This window comes from Caenorhabditis remanei, chromosome IV (assembly GCF_010183535.1).
Source record: "Caenorhabditis remanei strain PX506 chromosome IV, whole genome shotgun sequence".
NCBI classification, from domain to species: Eukaryota; Metazoa; Nematoda; class Chromadorea; order Rhabditida; family Rhabditidae; genus Caenorhabditis; species Caenorhabditis remanei.
The window spans coordinates 19068674-19090640 of record NC_071331.1 but is presented as its reverse complement, the minus strand read 5'-3'; the positions used below and the strand labels follow the sequence as shown (position 1 = coordinate 19090640).

General features: G+C 37.1%; 4 protein-coding genes across 4 annotated transcripts; 2 read left to right on the top strand and 2 right to left on the bottom strand.

The window, feature by feature from the left end:
* Positions 1-535: 535 nt before the first annotated feature.
* Positions 536-1286, bottom strand: GCK72_015212 (uncharacterized protein; the record flags this gene model as incomplete). The annotated part of the gene is made up of 2 exons (XM_003097341.2): positions 536-570; positions 827-1286. The coding sequence occupies 2 exons, from the start codon at positions 1284-1286 to the stop codon at positions 536-538; spliced, it is 495 nt and encodes a 164-aa protein (XP_003097389.2).
* GCK72_015211 (uncharacterized protein) lies at positions 899-1297 on the top strand (the record flags this gene model as incomplete). The annotated part of the gene is made up of 1 exon (XM_053730699.1): positions 899-1297. The coding sequence occupies one exon, from the start codon at positions 899-901 to the stop codon at positions 1295-1297; it is 399 nt and encodes a 132-aa protein (XP_053585471.1).
* Positions 1298-3001: 1704 nt separating this feature from the next.
* GCK72_015210 (uncharacterized protein) lies at positions 3002-3253 on the top strand (the record flags this gene model as incomplete). The annotated part of the gene is made up of 2 exons (XM_053730698.1): positions 3002-3073; positions 3122-3253. The coding sequence occupies 2 exons, from the start codon at positions 3002-3004 to the stop codon at positions 3251-3253; spliced, it is 204 nt and encodes a 67-aa protein (XP_053585470.1).
* A 17751-nt stretch (positions 3254-21004) lies between these two features.
* GCK72_015209 (uncharacterized protein) lies at positions 21005-21967 on the bottom strand (the record flags this gene model as incomplete). Its single annotated transcript, XM_003099361.2, has 1 exon — positions 21005-21967. One exon carries the CDS (start codon positions 21965-21967, stop codon positions 21005-21007), a length of 963 nt encoding a protein of 320 aa, XP_003099409.2.

Below are 21967 nucleotides of genomic sequence, written 5' to 3'. Positions count from 1 at the left end.
ACAAAACTGTTCCACCTTTTGCCCCAACTCTCAACCAAAATCACAAAAGAATCTTTCATTTCTTATTTTATTTGCTGGAATCCCTAATTCCATTTATTCCTATTTTAAATGTCGGTTTATTTAATAAATTTCCAGTGGATCGTAACTCAAGAGTATACGACGCATCACATCTTTTTCCCATAAGATTTAGACCGCATGTCTTCAGGGAGTTCCGACAGTTTCTTCAATGCCCCACGCACCATTCCATTTGTGTGTAGACATGGCTCAATGGTTACACTTTTGCCTCACACCCAAAGCATCCCTGGTTCGATTCCCTCCGCTGCCCAATTTCTTTTTGTCTTTATCAGATTGGTTGAAAATGACTTCAAAGTAGAATTTCTGTCGCCTATTCCCAATTTTATTGTTTCAAAAAACCACCATAAAATTAAATTTACAATAGATAAGTAGGTCAAAATATAGTCCGAAACAGTTAAATAAACAGATCGAAAATGAAATACATGGAATAGTTATTACAGTATCCTTCGGGAGTGAGTGCTCAGTGACGATCGCCTTCCTGAGGTGGATCTTCGTCTGGAATAAGAAGAAATTGTGTTATTAGAAGAGCATATTTATTACAACTGCGCTCCATCGCAAACGAGAGAGTATCGGCGAGAGACGCAGAGTTTTTAACCTATTTTCGTTTTTTCGTAAATTTTTATGAAAAACGAACAAATTAGATCAAAAACTATGAAAATAATTGTTGGCGCCAGAAAAAAACTCTGCGTCTCTCTCTCCGATACTCTCTCGTTTACGATGGAGCGCAGTTGTGAAAGGGCTGATTTCTCACCATGAGAGTTATCGATTGGAACTCTATATTGTGCAACGTAGTTTGGATTTCCTTGTGGATGAACCATTTCAAATGCCGCTTGGACGTAATCGACTCGATGAGGTGGATGGCCTACAGGGAACAGAGCATGGAAATATTGAGCTTCGCGAACGACGCGTTGTACCGGAGCGACGGGTGGTTGACGAGGGACAGGGTCCTCTGGAACATGCTCTTCGACGGGTTGAGCAGCGTCTTGGTCGACTGGTTCGTGGACTTCCTCGACTGGAACCTCCTCAACTGGTGCAGCGACCTCTTCGACTGGCTCTTGAGCCTCCTCAACTGGAGCAGGAGCCACGGGTACAACAGCAGACGGTCCGGGAGCATTTCCTTGTTGATTCGGTTGATTTGTCGGCGGAACGTCGTCTGCCGGTCCGTCATCTGATGATACTTTGCTCGATGGGCAAAGTCCCGTTACTCCCATTGGTGATCTGAAATTAGAGAAGGAATTGTGGAGGAATTAATTTAATTTATTCACAAGAGAAAAAAATCAAATGCGAAAATTAAAAGAAAAATTAAAAGCGAATAGCAAAACAAAATGAAAATGAGAGTGAATGATTCCTTCTGGTGTCTTCGAATCAATTTGACGTACCCGAAACGTTGAAAAGCGATTTTGGAAGTGGTAGGTCAAATAGGTTGGTAGATCAAAAAGTGAGTTTATATGAATGTGGGTCTAGAATATACTTTTTTTAGTGAATCTCTAAAAATGAATAACTGCTGACCGTATTAAAACAATTTCGGCTGCGAGACCATTTTCTTCAAGTCCAATCGGCAAGCTTTCGGGATAAAACAAATTTTCATATTTTTCGAGGAGATTTGGATAGGATCAGACAGATCTGAAACAAACTGTGACATTTGATGAAACAGAAAATGCATTTTACGGTTTCAAAATTGTCTTTAAATTCTGATGGAAATATTCACAAGGTAGTAAAAAAGCAGAAAACTATTTTAATACATTTTTTGCTACTTTGTGAATAGGCCCATTAGAAATCCAATACCAAAAAAACAAGAAGATAGACAAAAGGTTGGCTTGTAACAGTAAACACACCTTCTGAAAATTGACTCAAGAGCCTTGGGTTTCATCAGATTGTATTTTTGCCCAAATCAGAATTCTAGATGACTCACTCTGATCTGAAAACTGAAAATGTTTTAAAACAAGACCTTGAAGTCTGCTGTATCAAATATATATTTCAGATGTACCATTGAAATCAAATTGAATTTCAGAGTAAAAACTGAAAACTCGTTTTTTAGAAGACTCGAGTTCTAAATTTTCACTGTTTCAGTTTGGAGTGTTAACAATTCATTTCAGATTTGAAGGCATTGGAAATAGCCTAGTATGCGTAATTAATGATTTTCTGGAACAAAATAAAACTCAGTTCTGGAGATAATGTCATCAGTATTCCACTCTGCTCTGCACAAAACCTGATAAGTTGAAACAGTGAATCCGCTAGAATAACGTGAAATATTCACTGTTTCATTGTGAACAATTGAAATATTCAGTTTTTTTTGATCCGATGACATGGTCGTTGGCAGCGAAGTTGAGAAGTAAAAATTTCTTATTCGGTAGTCGGAAGTCAAAATAATTAGTTAATTATTTCGCTAAGATTCGAAATTTTTTTTGAAAAAGTCTTGAAATTCGAAAAAAATAGTAGAAAATTGGTGTCTGGCTGAAGAAAAGCCGGGGCTAATGTCATCAGTATTCCACTTTGATCTGCACTATACCTAAAAAATTGAAAAAAGTGATTCCTCTAGAAAAAGTAAATTATTTACTGTTTCAATTTGAATAATTGAAATGTTCAGTTTGTCTTTAATCCGATAACTTTGGTGTTTTCTATGAAAAAGTGGAATATTTTGAACTCCTTATTCTCAGAGAAGCGGATTCAATTAGTAGTTTAGATAAAACCTCAAATCAGATTTTTAGCTGTTTCAATTTGAATAATTGAATTATTCAGTTTGTCTATGATCCGATGCGATTTCTGTTCGAGATTCCTCTTTTCACAAAGATTGGACCATTTCGTTTTTACGTTTAATTTTTTCCAACTTTTCCGATTATTCACAATTTCAACGTAGCCTCTCCCATATCACCAGTTTTTTTGAAAACTTCCATTTCCATTTCTTCAATAATCTTCATTTCCAATCATGACAACTTTGAGTGAGCTCACCGACACTTTCATTGATGAATTCATTAACAAATTCAGAGAAGAAATCAAAGTAAGTCCATCAATCTGTCCGCACATCCAGATGTCCACACATTTTCAGCTGAAACCATCATTGTCTCGTTCTCCGTCTGCGTCTCGTGAGAAGTCTGAAAAGTCAGAAGAGCCGTCCGTCCTTCCCGAGAAAATCAGCATTTCGAAGCTTCCGTGGACAATTGAAACTGTGTTTTATTGATTGATTTTTGAGAAAGGAATTGAATGAATTTTATTGCATTTATTGAAAATATCTGAAATAGTTGCATAAGAAAATAATAGCTTCCTGTTTCAATAATTTCACAAAAATATGAAATTACAGTGATAGTTATTTACTCATAAACGAACGCAGAAAAAAAAAACATATTTCAGTTAACACTGCGGACTGTTTAAAACCTTTTTCGACGCTGAAAAATTTACAGTTTCATTGATAGAACACAAAGACAACTAATAAATATCTCAGATGTCATGCGCATTATTTTTTTTCTGAAATGAAATATACACTGACACAACAACTCTTTCCAGTATTAATACTGCTTCTAAAAAAACAGTAAATTTTTTTGTATTTTCAATAAACTGATAAACTATCAGGCTTCATTTTACAAATAACTTTACTGTTTCTCAGTAATCACATCAGAAAATTATATGAAATCGCGGAGATTCGTGGTCTAAGCGAAATTTCTTGTAAGGGTCTATGATACGGCGTGTGAAATGAAGGAGTACTTGCTGTCTGCTTCATAACTAATTAGATTTTATGAAACAACAGAAAACAGTAATTTGTTCACGCAAAAATAAAACGAACAAACTAATTTCCCAATCAAGAGACACATAACAGTTTTCCATGGAACAGTAAAAATTTCAATCAATTTCTACTCAGGCAACTCAATATTAGTCTAATCCTACAACCGCATCAATCTAATCACAATCTAATTAGATTAGTGGATTTTGCTTGCGCAAACTTCGATCGCGCCAGGATCCAAGAATAAGTCAGTACAAAACGCGCAAAATTTCTTTCAATTTTTATTTTAATGTTTTTTTCCAAGTTTTAATTCTTTATTTATGTCTCGAAAGTCTGTGAAATCGCTGCGAATTAATTTCGTTTGCGGTTTTATCATCTTTTTCACGATTTTCAATTAATAAAAATTTTATTTTTCGGTATGGCTCTTCAAGTCTTCAACTGCAGTCTTCACTCTTCCGCAACTTCCATTTGGTTTGGAAGAAAAGTCAACATTGTGATGAAATCACGAATAAATTCTTAGGTAAGCAAATTGTTTCTCTTACAATTAACCGTGAATAATAGTTCATTGCTCAGGTATAATCGTCTACCTCTTCTACATCAGCGCTCTCTACACAAGCTTCGTAAAAAGTGTTTCTTTGTGAGTTCAGAAATCAAACCGCTTTTTGGTAATTTCGTTCATTTTACAGCAAAATTCGCTGAGTGGACGTCCGGACGACAATGGACAGCAGCGGGGGCAGAGAACAACTATGACTTTTTCCACTTCCATTGCAATGGATTTTCGACTAATTTCTAATTTTTATTTTCTGTATAATTTTCTATATTTTTTGTACATTTCGATTGTAAAAACTCTTGTTTTTAATTTGAATAAATTTACTATTTCTTTTTACCTAAAGAATTTTCAAATGTTATGACTAGTTACACAAGATTTCACATCAATCTAATGAGACGGCGCATTAATCTTACAAGATTGCTCATCAATCTAATTAGACGCGGCATTAATCTAATCATGCCAACATTCAAGCTAATCTAACTGATGCCGCGTCTAATTAGATTGATATTCAGTTGCCTGAGTAGTCAGGGTAGTAATTGAGCACTAGACTAAAAAAAATATCAAGAATCTTTACTAATAATATTCAGCAGATCCGTTTGTCTGTCCGTCTGTCGCCGACTCTAGCGCCCTCTGTACTGAACCGTTTTTAATGAAACTTACACAGATCGCTTGGAAATTTTCCCCGGATGATGCCCGTCATTTTTTTTTAGTTAGAATAGTTCGAAACCAGGTCACTACGTGAAAAAATGTGGTTTTCAAGCCTTTCATTGCCTTTAATTTTCGAAATAGGTAAATAGGAGTTCACGGGAAAAATAGTTATGGAAACATTTCATTCTTCGAATAAATTCATTTCTTTAAATTGTCAGGAAAAATGCGTGGGTTTAAAACAATTTTTTTGGCTCTATTCAAGGTTAGATATCCTTTAAAAACTCGAACGTTCCATGAAACACTAAGACGTCCCTTAAAACACTTAAACGCCCTGTCATGTCCTAAATTTTTTCCAAAAGTTAAGACGTCCTTTCAAGTGTTCAAACGTCCCAAAAAACATTTAGACGTCCCAAAAACGTTTAAAAGTTCCATGAAATGTTTAGACGTGGTTTCCTTAAAACATAGACACACTGATGCTTGCTTGCACTTTTTTCCATAACTTTAAGCTAGATGGTTGATGTCTCTGTGTTAAGGAATCCACTACTTCCCGGGTGCTGAGCCATTATCATGTCAAGATTCAAGGACGTTTTTGTTTTTAGGCAATCACTACTTCCAGGTGCCACAGCAAGCTCTTGGTTTTGAAAGTTTAAGCGACGTCCAAATATTTTTTGAACGACTAATTGGTTAAATACAATTTTGGGATTTTAAGGGACATCTAAACGGTTTTGGGACGTCTAAACATTTCTGAGCATTTTTGGGACCCCAAAGAACGTTTAAGTGTTTTAAAGGACGTTTAAGTGTTTTAAGGGACGTTCGAGTTTTCAAAAGACATCTAAACTGGAATAGAGTCTCTTTTCTTGACACCCTTTCAAAGTTGGACATTTTTAACTGAGAAACGGTCAAAGTTGTTCGATTTATGGCCATGACTGTACTCAATTTTTACTGGCTGTCTAACTTTCACACTTAGAAATATGTAGAATAGCTTTGAAGTCTTTCAGAGAAAAAAAAATATCAGAAAGCAGAACAGTTCAGATCAAACCAGACTGAAGAGAAGATTTCCGTGTATATGAGAAACAATCTTGAAAAATTTTGGGGAGGGAGGCGGCATCGCTGCCGATCAGTCAAAAACTTAAAAGTAGTACTTTAGGTTAATTTTTTAAAGATGTGAATAGGACAATTTCCAAATTTCTAAGCTTCAGTAAAAGAGTTGGTAAGGCTTTCTCAGTCTGAAGCCAAAAAAGTCATTTGCTGTGTTTAGTACCATTCATTCTGAGACTTCGGACGTCTCCATCATTGAAGAAGTTGCAACAGTCAGAAGTTTAATAGAAATAAATTGAATGAAAAAACACTACTCAAAGAGTGGTGGTGATTTGTGAATAAGTAACTTTGTCGTTGATCAGTTACCTTCAAAAGGTAATAATTTCTAGGATGAGGATTTGTTAAAACATGGTCTCAGGCTGCCATATTCAGAGAAGGGAGACAGCATTGTCGCCGAAGTTTGACATTAATATTTGAAAGATGACTCGCCTCTTGAGGAGGGAGAAAGGAGAGTTAAAAGTTCCTGTTCTTTTGAAATAGTGTTAGATAAAGGAGAAAAAATGAATACAGTTTCGATTAGTGAATTGAAAACTGCTCATATTGAAATCCATTTTTCCTCAGGATAGAAAAGTCACCGAGTAAATTTGTCGAAATCGTATCAGAAAAGCAGAGATGTTTTAATTGCTCTCTACCGGAACGGGCTGTTTAGCTAACAAAAACTACCGACAAGTGAAAAAAATTAATACGATCCAGGAGAAGGAGAAAATTCTGAGACCTCGATAAATTGAACCATTTAAGAAGCGCCGCAGGCGCTGTAACACCCAGAAGGGTGGTGTAGAGAAGGAGGTTGAGCAGCCGTTAGGCTGCGTTAACCGACTGGTTTATAAAGAATTGGAAACAGTCATTTTTATTAACGAAAATTTTCAGAACTCTTAAAAAAATATCGAACGTTCCAAATTTTTGAGTTCTCTAAAAGTTCACTTTGAAACAGTAGATTTCTTATGAAAGAAATTGAGTATGAAATGAGTATTCTGAAATTAGATTCCAAAAAATGATAAAATAGCAAAAAAGTATAACTTGGGATGAAGTTAAAACAGTCGGCTTGATGAGGACGTTCTAAAATCTCTCTGGGAGTCAAAAAATTTACAGTTTCACTGATAGAACACAAAAACAACTAATAAATATCTCAGATGTCATGCAAACTTTTTTCTAGAAATGGTACACTGACACAATAACTTTTTCCGGATTTAATAATGTTTCTACAAAACAATAAATTTTGGCTTTTTGGTAAATTGATAAACGTTAACTCTCCATTTTACAAAAACTCTACTGTTTCACGAGATTGACGAGATTTCTTGTAAGGGTCTGTGATACGTTGTGTGCAATGAAAGAGTGCATAACAGTGTTAGTACATCGATCAAACAAATTTCTCAATCAAGATGCACATAAGAGTTTCTCATGAAACAGCAAAATTTTAATCAATTTCTAGTTAGAGACAGAGTACTAGACTGAATAATTAATAAGCAATTAAAAATAATTGGAAACAGTCATTTTCATTTACATTCATTAAACATTCAGAACAAGCAAAGAAGCTTCGTTTTAAAACCAGTGAACACGTTCCAAATTTTTGAGTTCTCTAATAGTTCACTTTGAAACCGGTTTGAGCATTAAGTTTATATTCAGAGACTAGAAAAATGTGTTCAGGAGATAGCAAAGTTTGAAATAAAGAATCAGGTGGTGAATACCGGAAGACCTGCAATATAATTGATCTTTTAATTGTGCCACTTTCTCACTTGCGCTTTGAATGATTGAAGCGCACAAACTGTTCTGAATTGAGGATTTGATTTGCTCAAAGAAATTGTTATGGTACAAAACTGAAGACTTCAGAGGTGATTTTTCATTATTTCAAACACATTTCCCCTTTTCTCCCCTGACCTCTGTTAATAATAAGAACAAAAAAACAACAGATGTCGTAATCGAATGTGAACATGTCAACCTCACTCTCTCTTGGTGTATCGTTTGGGTAGATTGTCGTCACAAATACCACCTGCCATGTTATCTTCTTGAGAGATCAGCCGACCGTATACAGTGCACGCCCCGCCAGCTGTTGAGTGGATGGAATACATTCAGTTGTCCTTTTCACTCTCTCACCAAGCAGTCCTCTCTTTTTGAGCTGTCTTAGTTTCTAATTGCATTCCACCTATCTGATTGACGTTATCAGCCCCTTCCATGCCCTCTCTCAACTCGTAATTTCAAGGTTAAAACTGATAAACTTACAGCAACCACATGCTAGATAACAGAAGCGCGGAATATTATTAACCGAAAATCTTGTTAGTTTTTATCAATTTTTTCAAGTTAGGAGTAAAAGATCCGTGAGAAGATTCTGTCATTAGAAAGCCCTATAATGAACATTTCATCATTTTTGAGATTTGGTCCAAAGGGAGTTTTCTTTTACCATAACTTATCAGTTTTAGAAAGCCTACACTCTTCTTTTTGATCTATAAATTCTAGCCACAAACTCACTTTTAACAGATTTCAAGATACTCAGCCCATTACTTAGTTACTGTCATAGTCTTTGGAAAATTACTTTTGCCCTGCCCTCTAATATTGATTCCTACTTGGTTGTTTGAGTAAACATCAGATGTCTTTATCCAATGTAAACATGTCAACTGGCTATTGTGTTAGTGACATTTTCTTCACATATTACCATCTGCCTCCTTATCTCCTTGGGAAATCTTACTGAACGCAAGAATGAGGCCCCGCCCTCTGCACACATCTGGTACTAGACTAGTACTCAGTCATTCTCCCTTCATTCCGGTCTTCAACGAGGACTTTCTAATTTCTTCCTCTTTTGTTCTATTGATTATAGGCTGCCACATCTTTTTTTTAAATGTTATACCAATTATGTTGAATTCAACTATTTATTTCAGCCCCGCGAGCCAAGCTGAGTTGAACACGGCCTGCATGTCGACAGATAGGAGACTCCAGTGACCAAGACGAATCGATAAATGCCTCAACGAGGAGAGACACCGATCACGCAAAAAGAGACTCGAAAACTGGTAAATGCTAATAAAAATGGTATAACTTTTGAATCGTTAACTTCCCCCACCATTCTTATCTGTGTCGGTTCCGGTTAGACTGATCGAGCATGGCGCTGTAATAGTCTATACTTATCCGGGCTGAGGTTTACTTCAGTAGACGCGGGTTTGAATCCTCCCGGGTTAGAAATGAAACAACTATAATTAAATCTCTTAAAAATGGGATAATTTTGAACAATTTTAAATTAAATCTCTTAAAAATGGGATAACTTTTGTATTATTAACTTCCCCCACCATTCTTATCTGTGTCGGTTCCGGTTAGACTGATCGAGCATGGCGCTGTAATAGTCTATACTTATCCGGGCTGAGGTTTACTTCAGTAGACGCGGGTTTGAATCCTCCCGGGTTAGAAATGAAACAACTATAATTAAATCTCTTAAAAATGGGATAGTTTTGAACAATTTTAAATTAAATCTCTTAAAAATGGGATAACTTTTGTATTATTAACTTCCCCCGCCATTCTTATCTGTGTCGGTTCCGGTTAGACTGATTGAGCATGGCGCTGTAATAGTCTATACTTATCCGGGCTGAGGTTTACTTCAGTAGACGCGGGTTTGAATCCTCCCGGGTTAGAAATGAAACAACTATAATTAAATCTCTTAAAAATGGGATAGTTTTGAACAATTTTGAATTAAATCTCTTAAAAATGGGATAACTTTTGTATTATTAACTTCCCCCACCATTCTTATCTGTGTCGGTTCCGGTTAGACTGATCGAGCATGGCGCTGTAATAGTCTATACTTATCCGGGCTGAGGTTTACTTCAGTAGACGCGGGTTTGAATCCTCCCGGGTTAGAAATGAAACAACTATAATTAAATCTCTTAAAAATGGGATAGTTTTGAACAATTTTAAATTAAATCTCTTAAAAATGGGATAACTTTTGTATTATTAACTTCCCCCGCCATTCTTATCTGTGTCGGTTCCGGTTAGACTGATCGAGCATGGCGCTGTAATAGTCTATACTTATCCGGGCTGAGGTTTACTTCAGTAGACGCGGGTTTGAATCCTCCCGGGTTAGAAATGAAACAACTATAATTAAATCTCTTAAAAATGGGATAGTTTTGAACAATTTTGAATTAAATCTCTTAAAAATGGGATAACTTTTGTATTATTAACTTCCCCCACCATTCTTATCTGTGTCGGTTCCGGTTAGACTGATCGAGCATGGCGCTGTAATAGTCTATACTTATCCGGGCTGAGGTTTACTTCAGTAGACGCGGGTTTGAATCCTCCCGGGTTAGAAATGAAACAACTATAATTAAATCTCTTAAAAATGGGATAATTTTGAACAATTTTGAATTAAATCTCTTAAAAATGGGATAACTTTTGTATTATTAACTTCCCCCGCCATTCTTATCTGTGTCGGTTCCGGTTAGACTGATCGAGCATGGCGCTGTAATAGTCTATACTTATCCGGGCTGAGGTTTACTTCAGTAGACGCGGGTTTGAATCCTCCCGGGTTAGAAATGAAACAACTATAATTAAATCTCTTAAAAATGGGATAGTTTTGAACAATTTTGAATTAAATCTCTTAAAAATGGGATAACTTTTGTATTATTAACTTCCCCCACCATTCTTATCTGTGTCGGTTCCGGTTAGACTGATCGAGCATGGCGCTGTAATAGTCTATACCAAGGCTGTTGAAAATCGCGGCCGGCCGAGGCCGCGGCCGGCCGTGAAGGGCCGCGGCTTTTTTCTTGAAAATCTCAAAAAGCCGCGGCCGGCCGCGGCCTCGGCCTCGGCCGGCCGCGGCTTTCTAGCATATCAACTGAAAACATGACTTGATATACTTTTCACTTTTTGGTACAAATCTGACAACCAGGGTTCGACCCCCACTACTGGCAAAACTTTTTTGTTTTTTGTTTTTTACATTTTGGTACCAATCTGACAACCAGGGTTCGACCCCCACTACTGGCAAAACTTTTTTGTTTTTTGTTTTTTACATTTTGGCACCGATCTGACAACCGGGGATCGGTCCCCAACCCCTCCGGTGCAAGGCTGTCGCACGGCCGGCCGAGGTAGGGCCGCGGCCTCGGCCGGCCGCGAGAGAGAAAAAATGAAAAAGCCGCGGCCGCGGCATTTTTAAATGTTGAAAAACTTGGTTGTTTTTGAAAAGTTTTTTCTTCGGTTTTTTTCTGTTACCAATCTGACATCCAGGGTTCGACCCCCACTGGTGGTAAAACTTTTTTGTTTTTTTGTTTTGTTTTTTTGGTGACAATCTGATATCCAGAGTTCTGTCCCTACTGGTGTCAAAACTTTTTTTCTGTTTTTTGGTAATAATCTGAAAACCAGTGTTTGATTATTTCGTCTATGACATTTTTTTGTTTTCATACACTCATATAATCTCAGCTATTCAGATTTTTCAATTGATGAAAGGTATCCAATGAAGGAACACAGCCTCGGAGACGTTTTTTCACGTACTGTACAGTCGAATGACTAGGCGTCTCGCTTTAGGAATAAGCTTCACTTCAATACAAATTTTTTCATTATTTCAGCATCCATCAAATTTCAATACAGAATTTTTCGTTTTCTACTTATACATGACATTCTTCAATTACTTTTTTTCACCAATACTCACCAAGATTACAAACACGTTTGGACCTAAAATTGGTACCAAAAAGCCAAAAACAAAAAACAAAAAAATTTTGCCACGAGTGGGGACCGAACCCCAGCTGTCAGATTAATACCAAAAAATCGAAAACAAAAAAGTTTTGCCACGAGTGGGGGTCGAACCCTGGTTGTCAGATTCGTACCAAAATGTCAAAAACAAAAAACAAAAAAGTTTTGCCACGAGTGGGGGTCGAACCCTGGTTGTCAGATTCGTACCAAAATGTCAAAAACAAAAAACAAAAAACAAAAAAGTTTTGCCAGTAGTGGGGGTCGAACCCTGGTTGTCAGATTAGTACCGGAAAACAAAAAAGCCAACAAATTTTTTCAAAAACGACCATGTTTTGCAACATTGAAAAAAAAAAGCCGCGGCCTCGGCCTCGGCCGGCCGCGGCCGGCCGCGGCTTTTTCACTTTTTTCTTCTCGCGGCCGGCCGAGGCCGCGGCCCTACCTCGGCCGGCCGCGGCCGGCCGCGGCCGGCCGTGCGACAGCCTTGGTCTATACTTATCCGGGCTGAGGTTTACTTCAGTAGACGCGGGTTTGAATCCTCCCGGGTTAGAAATGAAACAACTATAATTAAATCTCTTAAAAATGGGATAATTTTGAACAATTTTGAATTAAATCTCTTAAAAATGGGATAACTTTTGTATTATTAACTTCCCCCACCATTCTTATCTGTGTCGGTTCCGGTTAGACTGATCGAGCATGGCGCTGTAATAGTCTATACTTATCCGGGCTGAGGTTTACTTCAGTAGACGCGGGTTTGAATCCTCCCGGGTTAGAAATGAAACAACTATAATTAAATCTCTTAAAAATGGGATAGTTTTGAACAATTTTAAATTAAATCTCTTAAAAATGGGATAACTTTTGTATTATTAACTTCCCCCGCCATTCTTATCTGTGTCGGTTCCGGTTAGACTGATCGAGCATGGCGCTGTAATAGTCTATACTTATCCGGGCTGAGGTTTACTTCAGTAGACGCGGGTTTGAATCCTCCCGGGTTAGAAATGAAACAACTATAATTAAATCTCTTAAAAATGGGATAGTTTTGAACAATTTTGAATTAAATCTCTTAAAAATGGGATAACTTTTGTATTATTAACTTCCCCCACCATTCTTATCTGTGTCGGTTCCGGTTAGACTGATCGAGCATGGCGCTGTAATAGTCTATACTTATCCGGGCTGAGGTTTACTTCAGTAGACGCGGGTTTGAATCCTCCCGGGTTAGAAATGAAACAACTATAATTAAATCTCTTAAAAATGGGATAATTTTGAACAATTTTGAATTAAATCTCTTAAAAATGGGATAACTTTTGTATTATTAACTTCCCCCGCCATTCTTATCTGTGTCGGTTCCGGTTAGACTGATCGAGCATGGCGCTGTAATAGTCTATACTTATCCGGGCTGAGGTTTACTTCAGTAGACGCGGGTTTGAATCCTCCCGGGTTAGAAATGAAACAACTATAATTAAATCTCTTAAAAATGGGATAATTTTGAACAATTTTGAATTAAATCTCTTAAAAATGGGATAACTTTTGTATTATTAACTTCCCCCGCCATTCTTATCTGTGTCGGTTCCGGTTAGACTGATCGAGCATGGCGCTGTAATAGTCTATACTTATCCGGGCTGAGGTTTACTTCAGTAGACGCGGGTTTGAATCCTCCCGGGTTAGAAATGAAACAACTATAATTAAATCTCTTAAAAATGGGATAATTTTGAACAATTTTGAATTAAATCTCTTAAAAATGGGATAACTTTTGTATTATTAACTTCCCCCGCCATTCTTATCTGTGTCGGTTCCGGTTAGACTGATCGAGCATGGCGCTGTAATAGTCTATACTTATCCGGGCTGAGGTTTACTTCAGTAGACGCGGGTTTGAATCCTCCCGGGTTAGAAATGAAACAACTATAATTAAATCTCTTAAAAATGGGATAATTTTGAACAATTTTGAATTAAATCTCTTAAAAATGGGATAACTTTTGTATTATTAACTTCCCCCGCCATTCTTATCTGTGTCGGTTCCGGTTAGACTGATCGAGCATGGCGCTGTAATAGTCTATACTTATCCGGGCTGAGGTTTACTTCAGTAGACGCGGGTTTGAATCCTACCGGGTTAGAAATGAAACAACTATAATTAAATCTCTTAAAAATGGGATAGTTTTGAACAATTTTGAATTAAATCTCTTAAAAATGGGATAACTTTTGTATTATTAACTTCCCCCACCATTCTTATCTGTGTCGGTTCCGGTTAGACTGATCGAGCAAAAAGGTGGTTTTTTGAGATTGTTTGCGATTAAAACTGTTAAAAATTGAGCAAAATGCTTTTTTTGGTCTTCAGAACTCTAAAATTTGTCACAAATAGCACACAGTTTTTCAAAATTCTATTTTCCCTCAAAAATATTTGATTTTTCTCCGTTTTTAATGACTTCTAGCCTAAGAACCAGGTTTTTCGCACATTTTCTGTCCAAAAAATGCTTTTTTTAGGATTTAGGTTGGGGGGAAGAGTCTTCAACCAACAACTGAATATTCCTGCTTTATATACGTCATCTGTCCAAGTCTCCTGATGTTGCTCGGTGTCTTGTCCGGCTGATTGTTTTTTTTTCACTTTGATTGTGAAGATCCGATGGTTTTCACGTTACCATACTTATCAAATAATTCGATTTGTTTTGTTGTTTCGGCAGGGTCTTAGGAAGTCGAGCTTGTCCAGCGACTTGATTCTCTGAATTTCAATCAGCAGTTTTTCCGTGAGGTGCCTGGTTACAACCACTGTGATTTCCGCTCATTCTGGAAAAAAGTTAGCATAGTATAGTGTCAGAATTAGTTCAGAAGAATGGTTCGAAAAATGAAGGAACCTGGGTCCCCACTCACCTCACAAATCGCCACCAATAACTTAAAATTCAAAAAACATCATCAAACTTCGAATAATATTGGGCTTGTATACACAGCGGAGAACATGACTCACTTCTTTCGGTGTCTCCGTTTTTTAAAAATGTGTGACTAATGACATTTTTGTTTTAGTGATTGCAAGTTTTCAGAAAATTAAGTTAGTTTTTTTAAAGAAATGTTTTTATTAATTGCCAAATAAAATAATGAGTCAGGGAGACTGGTGGGAGAGGAAATTTTTTCATTCGAGAAAATTACTATTCTAGGTGACTTTTTGTAGTTTTTGCAATTGGTGTTGTTTGTGAAAGTCTAGTAGGTCAAGAACAATAAAATAATAAAATTGAAATCTTCAAAGTAGAATTATAAATTAAGCAAAAGCGATACACATATGAACATACATTGAATAGAATGAACAAAAAAGTTTTTTTTTCAGTTCGCCAATTTAGTATAATAAACCAAGTTTGTCAACATTTAATGAGTGCATTTATTATACATACCAGTCGGTTCACGTCGCCTAACGGCGACTAAACCTCCTTCTCAACACCACCCTTCTAGGTGTTGCAGAAAATCGTGATTGGAATCCTCTATTTTTTCTGAATCCGATGAAATCAAAAAATCTTTCACGTCGTCACTTTTTAGAAAACGGCCCGTATCTTTTTATGACGTGGTTCAATCCGAAAACTGACGACACGTTTGGAATCCTCTATTTTTTCTGAATCCGATGAAATCAAAAAATCTTTCACGTCGTCACTTTTTAGAAAACGGCCCGTATCTTTTCATGACGTGGTTCAATCCGAAAACTGACGACACGTTTGGAATCCTCTATTTTTTCTGAATCCGATGATATCAAAAAATCATTCACGTTCTGACATGGGTTCGAACTGTAGTCAACGTTGCTTAACTTGCCAGATCGGACGCGGCGACGCACGCACTTGATCCATGCGGCGAGGAGAAACGGCGGCCGGTGCAAGGAAAGAAAAGGCGACGCTTTGCCGACCGTCTCCGCCCCCCCTTTTCCGCGGTCGATTCCCCAATGCTTTATCAGTGTTTCTGTCTGAGAAGACGTCATTTTGAGAATTTTGAAAAAAGAAAAAGACGGGCATCGAGTGGTGAAAATTTCTGATCATTTGGTCCAAATTTGAAGAAAATCGGTTCAGTAGGAAGGGCGGTAGGTTCGGCGAACCACAGACAAACATACAGAATCTGGTGTTTGTTAATAGTAAAGATGTAGTTTTGATTTATTCCTCCATATTGTGGAGAAATTTGTATATTCAATTCGCATTGTTCCTGGAAGATTAAAAGTGTAAAGACAGCTCAATAAAAAAGACAAAACAGGTTTAGTATAGAAATGTTTTTGGAACCTACAGTAAGAATTTGTGAACACGTACCAAATTTTTGAATGGTCAAAAGGTTCACTTTGAAACAGTCATTTTTTATGAACCAGTATTGAGTATGAAAGGAGCATTCTTTGGAAATTCCAGCGCGATTTCCTTTCCAACCATATATGTTTCGACCAGTAACAACATCTTGACTCGGGGTCCATCTCTAGTTAGAATAGTCAGTCTGCTCGGGACAATAGAAAAATGGTACTCAAGAAAGGACGGAAAAAATAAAAAATTTCACAATTCCATGAAACAGAAAAAAGTTGAGATTTCTGATGAAATCTTATAGAGCGCTCTGTGAAAAACTATGCACCGGCTTCACCAACTATAAACATTTCTGAAATTTTTATATTTGTTTTTCTCGAAACAGAAAATCAAAGTGAAATTGATGCGTACTTTAAACGAACCACCACTTTTTAACATCCATCCGAATTGTTTAAAAATGTTTCTGAAACTATATATTTTATTAATCGATTCTTGATGATGAACACATTGAATTATTTGGGATTTTCAAAGAGAAAAATTACAGAAAACAAGAAGAAGATACCGGAGAGTGTCACAGGTGAGGGGAGGAGAACCCGCAATAGTCACAATATTGAAATAAAATGATTTAAAGAAAAAAGAGAAGATGAGGAGCTGAAAATATAGAAAATTGCAACTGGAGATCAAAAAATGTCGGGTTTTGATTCATGACGAGGTGCCGTACTGGTTGTTGGTAGTTCCACTGAAAATACGTTTTTTGAAGTTTCGAAAGAGTAAAAATATAGAATAAGAAGTGCGGACAAACCAATCAATCACTCACAACAAAAGTACCAAAATTCTTTTTTTTAACCCATTAATTTTTCTGTTTCAGGTATTTCACAAAGGCTTTAGATCTGCTTGATAGTCAGTCTCTCAAATGAACAAAAAAATAAACTACATAACTTTAATTACTTTTCCAGCTCAGTTAATTTTAGAGCTGAAAAAACATGTTTTACCGGAAATATGTGGTAATAATAATAATTCTCATGCTTCGCTCACAAGATTAACAATTCAACTGAAACAGGAAATAAATTACAACTCTACATAACACAACACCGATCAGTCTCCATGCTTCTGAATACCATCAACACCTGTATTAGAAGGGCACCGTTTCATAGTGACGCCCTTCTAATTCAGATTTCTCTCCGGAAAAAGATTCCCCATAATATTCTTACCCATAAGCATACTGCAATTCGATTGTTCGAAAGTATTCGATGTCTCGAGACGACCTTTTGTACTTTCTGTGTAGTTTAGTGGAGGATTGGTATGAGTTCTTGAAGAAAATGTTCTCTCTTTTTGGTTTTTGGGCAAAAATTAAACAGAAATTGAAAAGAAAAACAGGGAAAAGAGAAGAGAAGCGCTAGAGTTATTAGCTAAAAAAAATAGGAAATTGTAGAAATGAATACGGACGAATCATTGTGGGTTTGGATGGATGAGGAACTATTGAATTTTTGAAACAGCATTTTTTGTGTAAAATTTTACTAGTAATAGCAAATCTAGCGTCTAGACAACGTAAAGCGTTGCTATTTAAAGTTTATTTTATTTATCAGCTCGACCCAGTTCTTACAACTAAGCTCCATCGAAATGCCCTTGAAAAATGTCTATTTTTCTCTGAGTCTCTCAATTTCGCACACAATTTTCTATCGTTACGGTAGAGCGCGGGTGTAAAAAGCGTCTCGTGCAAATATTTGATTAATTTTGAGTCTAGTATTTGGAGGAAATACGTCAGTGACTTTTTTTGGTATGAAAAATGAATTTTTGAATTTTTAGAAACAGCATTTTTTTTGTTGTAAAATTGTAACTAGAAATGTCAAAGACAGCTATTAAATTATTGTGGAACATTATTCAATTTTTTAGAGTTAATTCTTCTTTTTGTCATTGAAAACACATTTTAAAACTGACACACCCAAAATCAAATTAGTAGTGAAACAGTATCTATCCAAACCCACTCCAATCCATTATCTCAGTGTTAAGCTCACAAAACTCTACAAGTGCGCTCCAATGAGCTCAATAGAGCGCACTTTCTACCACGTGTTATTCACAACATTTGCTCACCTTTCTGACCACCTTCTGCAACCCATCGGAAGTACTTTCGACATTTCGAGGTAACACTGAGTACGCAAGCATGAGTCATTATTAAAACAATATCTGCAAAGTGCCAAATGAATGAAATCGAGTCGGAATGGTCGCCGAGAGCTTCTGGAAAATATTTACTGTTTCGAAGAAATCAGAAATCAGATTCGCTTATTGAGATTTTAATGACATTCAATTTATCTGACAATGAGTTTCAAAATAAATTAATCTAAATTTTGAAAAATAGTTAAAAGTGAATCAAACATGTGATCTTTCCTTAGAAAATACTGAAAAAAATCACTGTTTCAATAAAATTCAAATTAGATCATTTTTTTGATTTGGACGTTAGGTTATCCATTTTAATGTCTCTAATACTTTGCTTTATTTACTCAGCACAGCTCTAACAACTGCGCTCCACCGAAATGTCCTTGAAAAATGTCTCTTTTTCTCTGAGTCTCTCAATTTCACACACAATTTTTTTTCGGTTTCGGTAGAGCGCGATTGTAAGAAGCGTACCTTACTAAGTGGGGTTCTTTTAACGATTCCCGTTTTCTTACGTTTCAGTTTGCATAAAATTTCAAACAATTTACTGTTTCAAAAGTTTTAAATTAATTTTCACTAATTTGATGAAAATTAATACCGCCTCCACGTGCTCAACTTAACATCAACATTTTTCGGCAAAACCAAACTATATCATTTCTCCAAAAGTTCTCATCTCACCTTTAACCATTTCCTTGTGAAATATATTGACAAAAAAGAAGTATCCTCCGAGAAACAGCAAATAGAATATTGTGAAGAGCTGAAAAAGAAGATTTTGAAGAATTTTCTGATCTCTCTGTACTGATGTTTGTATGTAAATCCCGAAATTCACCATTTGGATTATCAAAAACGCGTCAAAGGCGCGCCAGACAGGAATATGTATCTGGGATTATTGAAAGTATGTCGGCGTGTCTGTGGATCCGAATGTTCAATAATACTTGAAAACGCGCCAAACGTACGCCAATGTTAAGAGTAGCGGTATGAAAACCCATCAGTTACTGCTATTTATGTTTTCATTTGCATAATTTTTTTCTCTATGAAACAGTAAAAAAATTTCTTTAAAAATAATGGAGAGACTTACCACATAGATTAGGCGGATTGTTGTCTGCAAACAGGTATTTGTAGCCGATTGAAGAAAAAATAGTCGATTGGACTTGGAAAACATTTGAAACAGTGAAGTATTTTAAAGGCGGCTTGCGGTCAATTATGATATTTTCATATCATGATGTATGGGTTTTGGCGAGTTCATTTTCATACTTCAAGAATTTTATAAATCGGTCCACAACCTGTTGAAAGCGAGCGGCGGAAAGTTTGGTCAGTGAAAATGTTTTAGAAAATACCGTCGAAATTTAAAAAATCAACGCGACCGAGGTCGAATTTCCAGGCCACCGCGGTCAATTTTCTTCGGCAATTCACTGGTCAAACTTTCCGGCGCTCGCTTTCAGTGGGGTTTGCCCCGAATTTTAAAATTCTTGAAGTATGAAAATGAACTCGCCAAAACCCATACATTATGTTATGAAAATATCATAATTGACCACAATACACTTTGAAGAAAAACTCACTGAAACATGGACCCATCCGAAGAGACATCAGTGATGTCGATCACTTGTCCATCTTCTCATTATTCTGAAACAGATCAGAAGTTTGTTCGGGATAATCTATTGAGAATTAAAAAGAAAGGGAAGAGACGAAACTTTTAAGAAGTATGAAACAGTAAAACTTTTGGCAATTAGATGCGTTAAAGCTATCAATAACATCATAATAGGTGAGTAGAAACTAATAAAAAATGAAAATGTTCTGAGAAACCAAAATAAAATGGTTGGAAACCTATTTTGCAACTAGAAAACTTCTATCATTTAATTGATTTTCTCTATTTACGAATGCGATTTAATGCATTTTTCTGTCAATCGGCGTTAGTGAACAGACAAGGCTTCGGGCAAATTCTCAGTTGCTATGCATAGGATCTTTTGCTATAGCTCAAAATGCTATTTTAGCTCAGTTGCTATTATCAGCTCAGTTGCTATTTTAGGTGTCTCAGTTGCTATTTCGGAATTTCGTTGTGAGATCAGTTACTATTGTAAGTCTCAATTGCTTTCACTGGATCAGTTGCTATCAAAAAACAAAGAAGAGAGAAAAAAGTTTTAATTTTTTGAGATAGTAAGGACATGTGGTCACTTTATTTACTTAAATATAACTGAAAATTTTAACATATATTCGATTTTTCGGATTTCAACAAGTTACATACAACTAGAAGATCAAAAAATTTTTTGCAGTTCTTTTTCGGAGTCTGGGAGACTGTGCGCTGCCCAATTTCTTTTTTTTCATCGGATTGGTTGAAAATGGCTTAAAAGTAGAATTACTGCCGAGTTGCCCGCGTACGAATACGGGGTGATAGGGTCCTGATAAAATAAGACGACAAATACACAGTTTCTTACAATAAATTTACTTTATTGCAAGAAAATACAATAAGAGAGCGATAAACTTACAAAACAATAGTTAAAACAACCAACGCTAAAACTAGAACTAACTCTGAAAGCCAACCGACTTCAGAAAACTACTTTTGCCACGTGGAGTACACGTGTCCACGTGAACTGACGCGCTGAGGTTACGGTAGGCGCGTGAGCCTTTGGCGGAGTGTCGTTGCGTATTTATTGTGAGGACTCGGAGACTACAGGGTACCTTGCCACCGGCAACTTCCCCCCCTTTACAGAAACCGGGCCCCGACCGGTTCGAGTACTCTCACAGATACGACTTACATTCTTCTCCCCTTATCTCACACCACCTAGCCTAAACTCAGTCACACCACCCTAACATAAACACTACTAAACAAAAATAATTAATTAACAATTTGGATTGTCCACCAAGATGACATCACTGGTGACTCCATTTGTCCTCCTTTATCCGTGGCTCCGAAGTCACCGACTCCTTTCTCAGTTGGGCCACCACCACATTCTCTGTCGTCCTCGCCTCCAGGAACTCCAGCAGTTGTTCCCACGTTTTGAACTTTTCGCCCGCACTCGCAGCCGAATCGCTCCACTTCACATGACCGGCAGTTATCCAACTCCGTTTCCAACTTTCCACCAATCTCGATTTTGCACAATCCATTTTGTACGGAATGATCGTGATCTCCTTCACTTCCTCCGCTAACTTTCGCACCAAGTCACCCAACTTTTGGTTCGTCTCCTCGTCCTCCGTGAGCTCTAACAAGAATACGATCGATTCCACATTCGCAAAATCGAATCTATTCTTCCACGTGTCCAGCGCACTTTTCCGATACTCAAAGATGGATTTCCCCTTCACGCCGATTCTCGGAGTTATGAGAATCTTCGATTCTCTAATCACCGTCTTCTTTGGCTTCATCCCTTCTTTTTTCTCCTCCGTCACTGTATCCACAGCGATCTCCTTGCTCCTCTCCGCAGTTTGTCCGGAAGGTTTCGTGTTTTCCACCCGGATTCCCAGATTTCCCACCACGAAAACCTTCTTCTCCTCACTACTCGTCGCATCTCTCTTTCCCTTCTTCTGTTGCACATCCGTTCTTTCCTGTTTCCACTCCACCGAAACTCCAATACTTTCGAATGCGTTCGTTCCAAGCAGCATTATTTCAGCATCGTTCTCAACGAGCTGAAAAACTACTTCCGCCTTTCTATCTCTCACTTGAATCGGTACTTCGATTTGCTGACTGATACGCATCTTCTTTTTCGAAGTATCGATCACTTCGAACCTAGGCTTCCCTAACCTTTTCACCACCTCCATCCAATTTCGGCAACCTTTCTTCAGTCCATTCCATGCTCCAGTTGACATCACCGACACCGCGGCTCCACTGTCAACCACCAT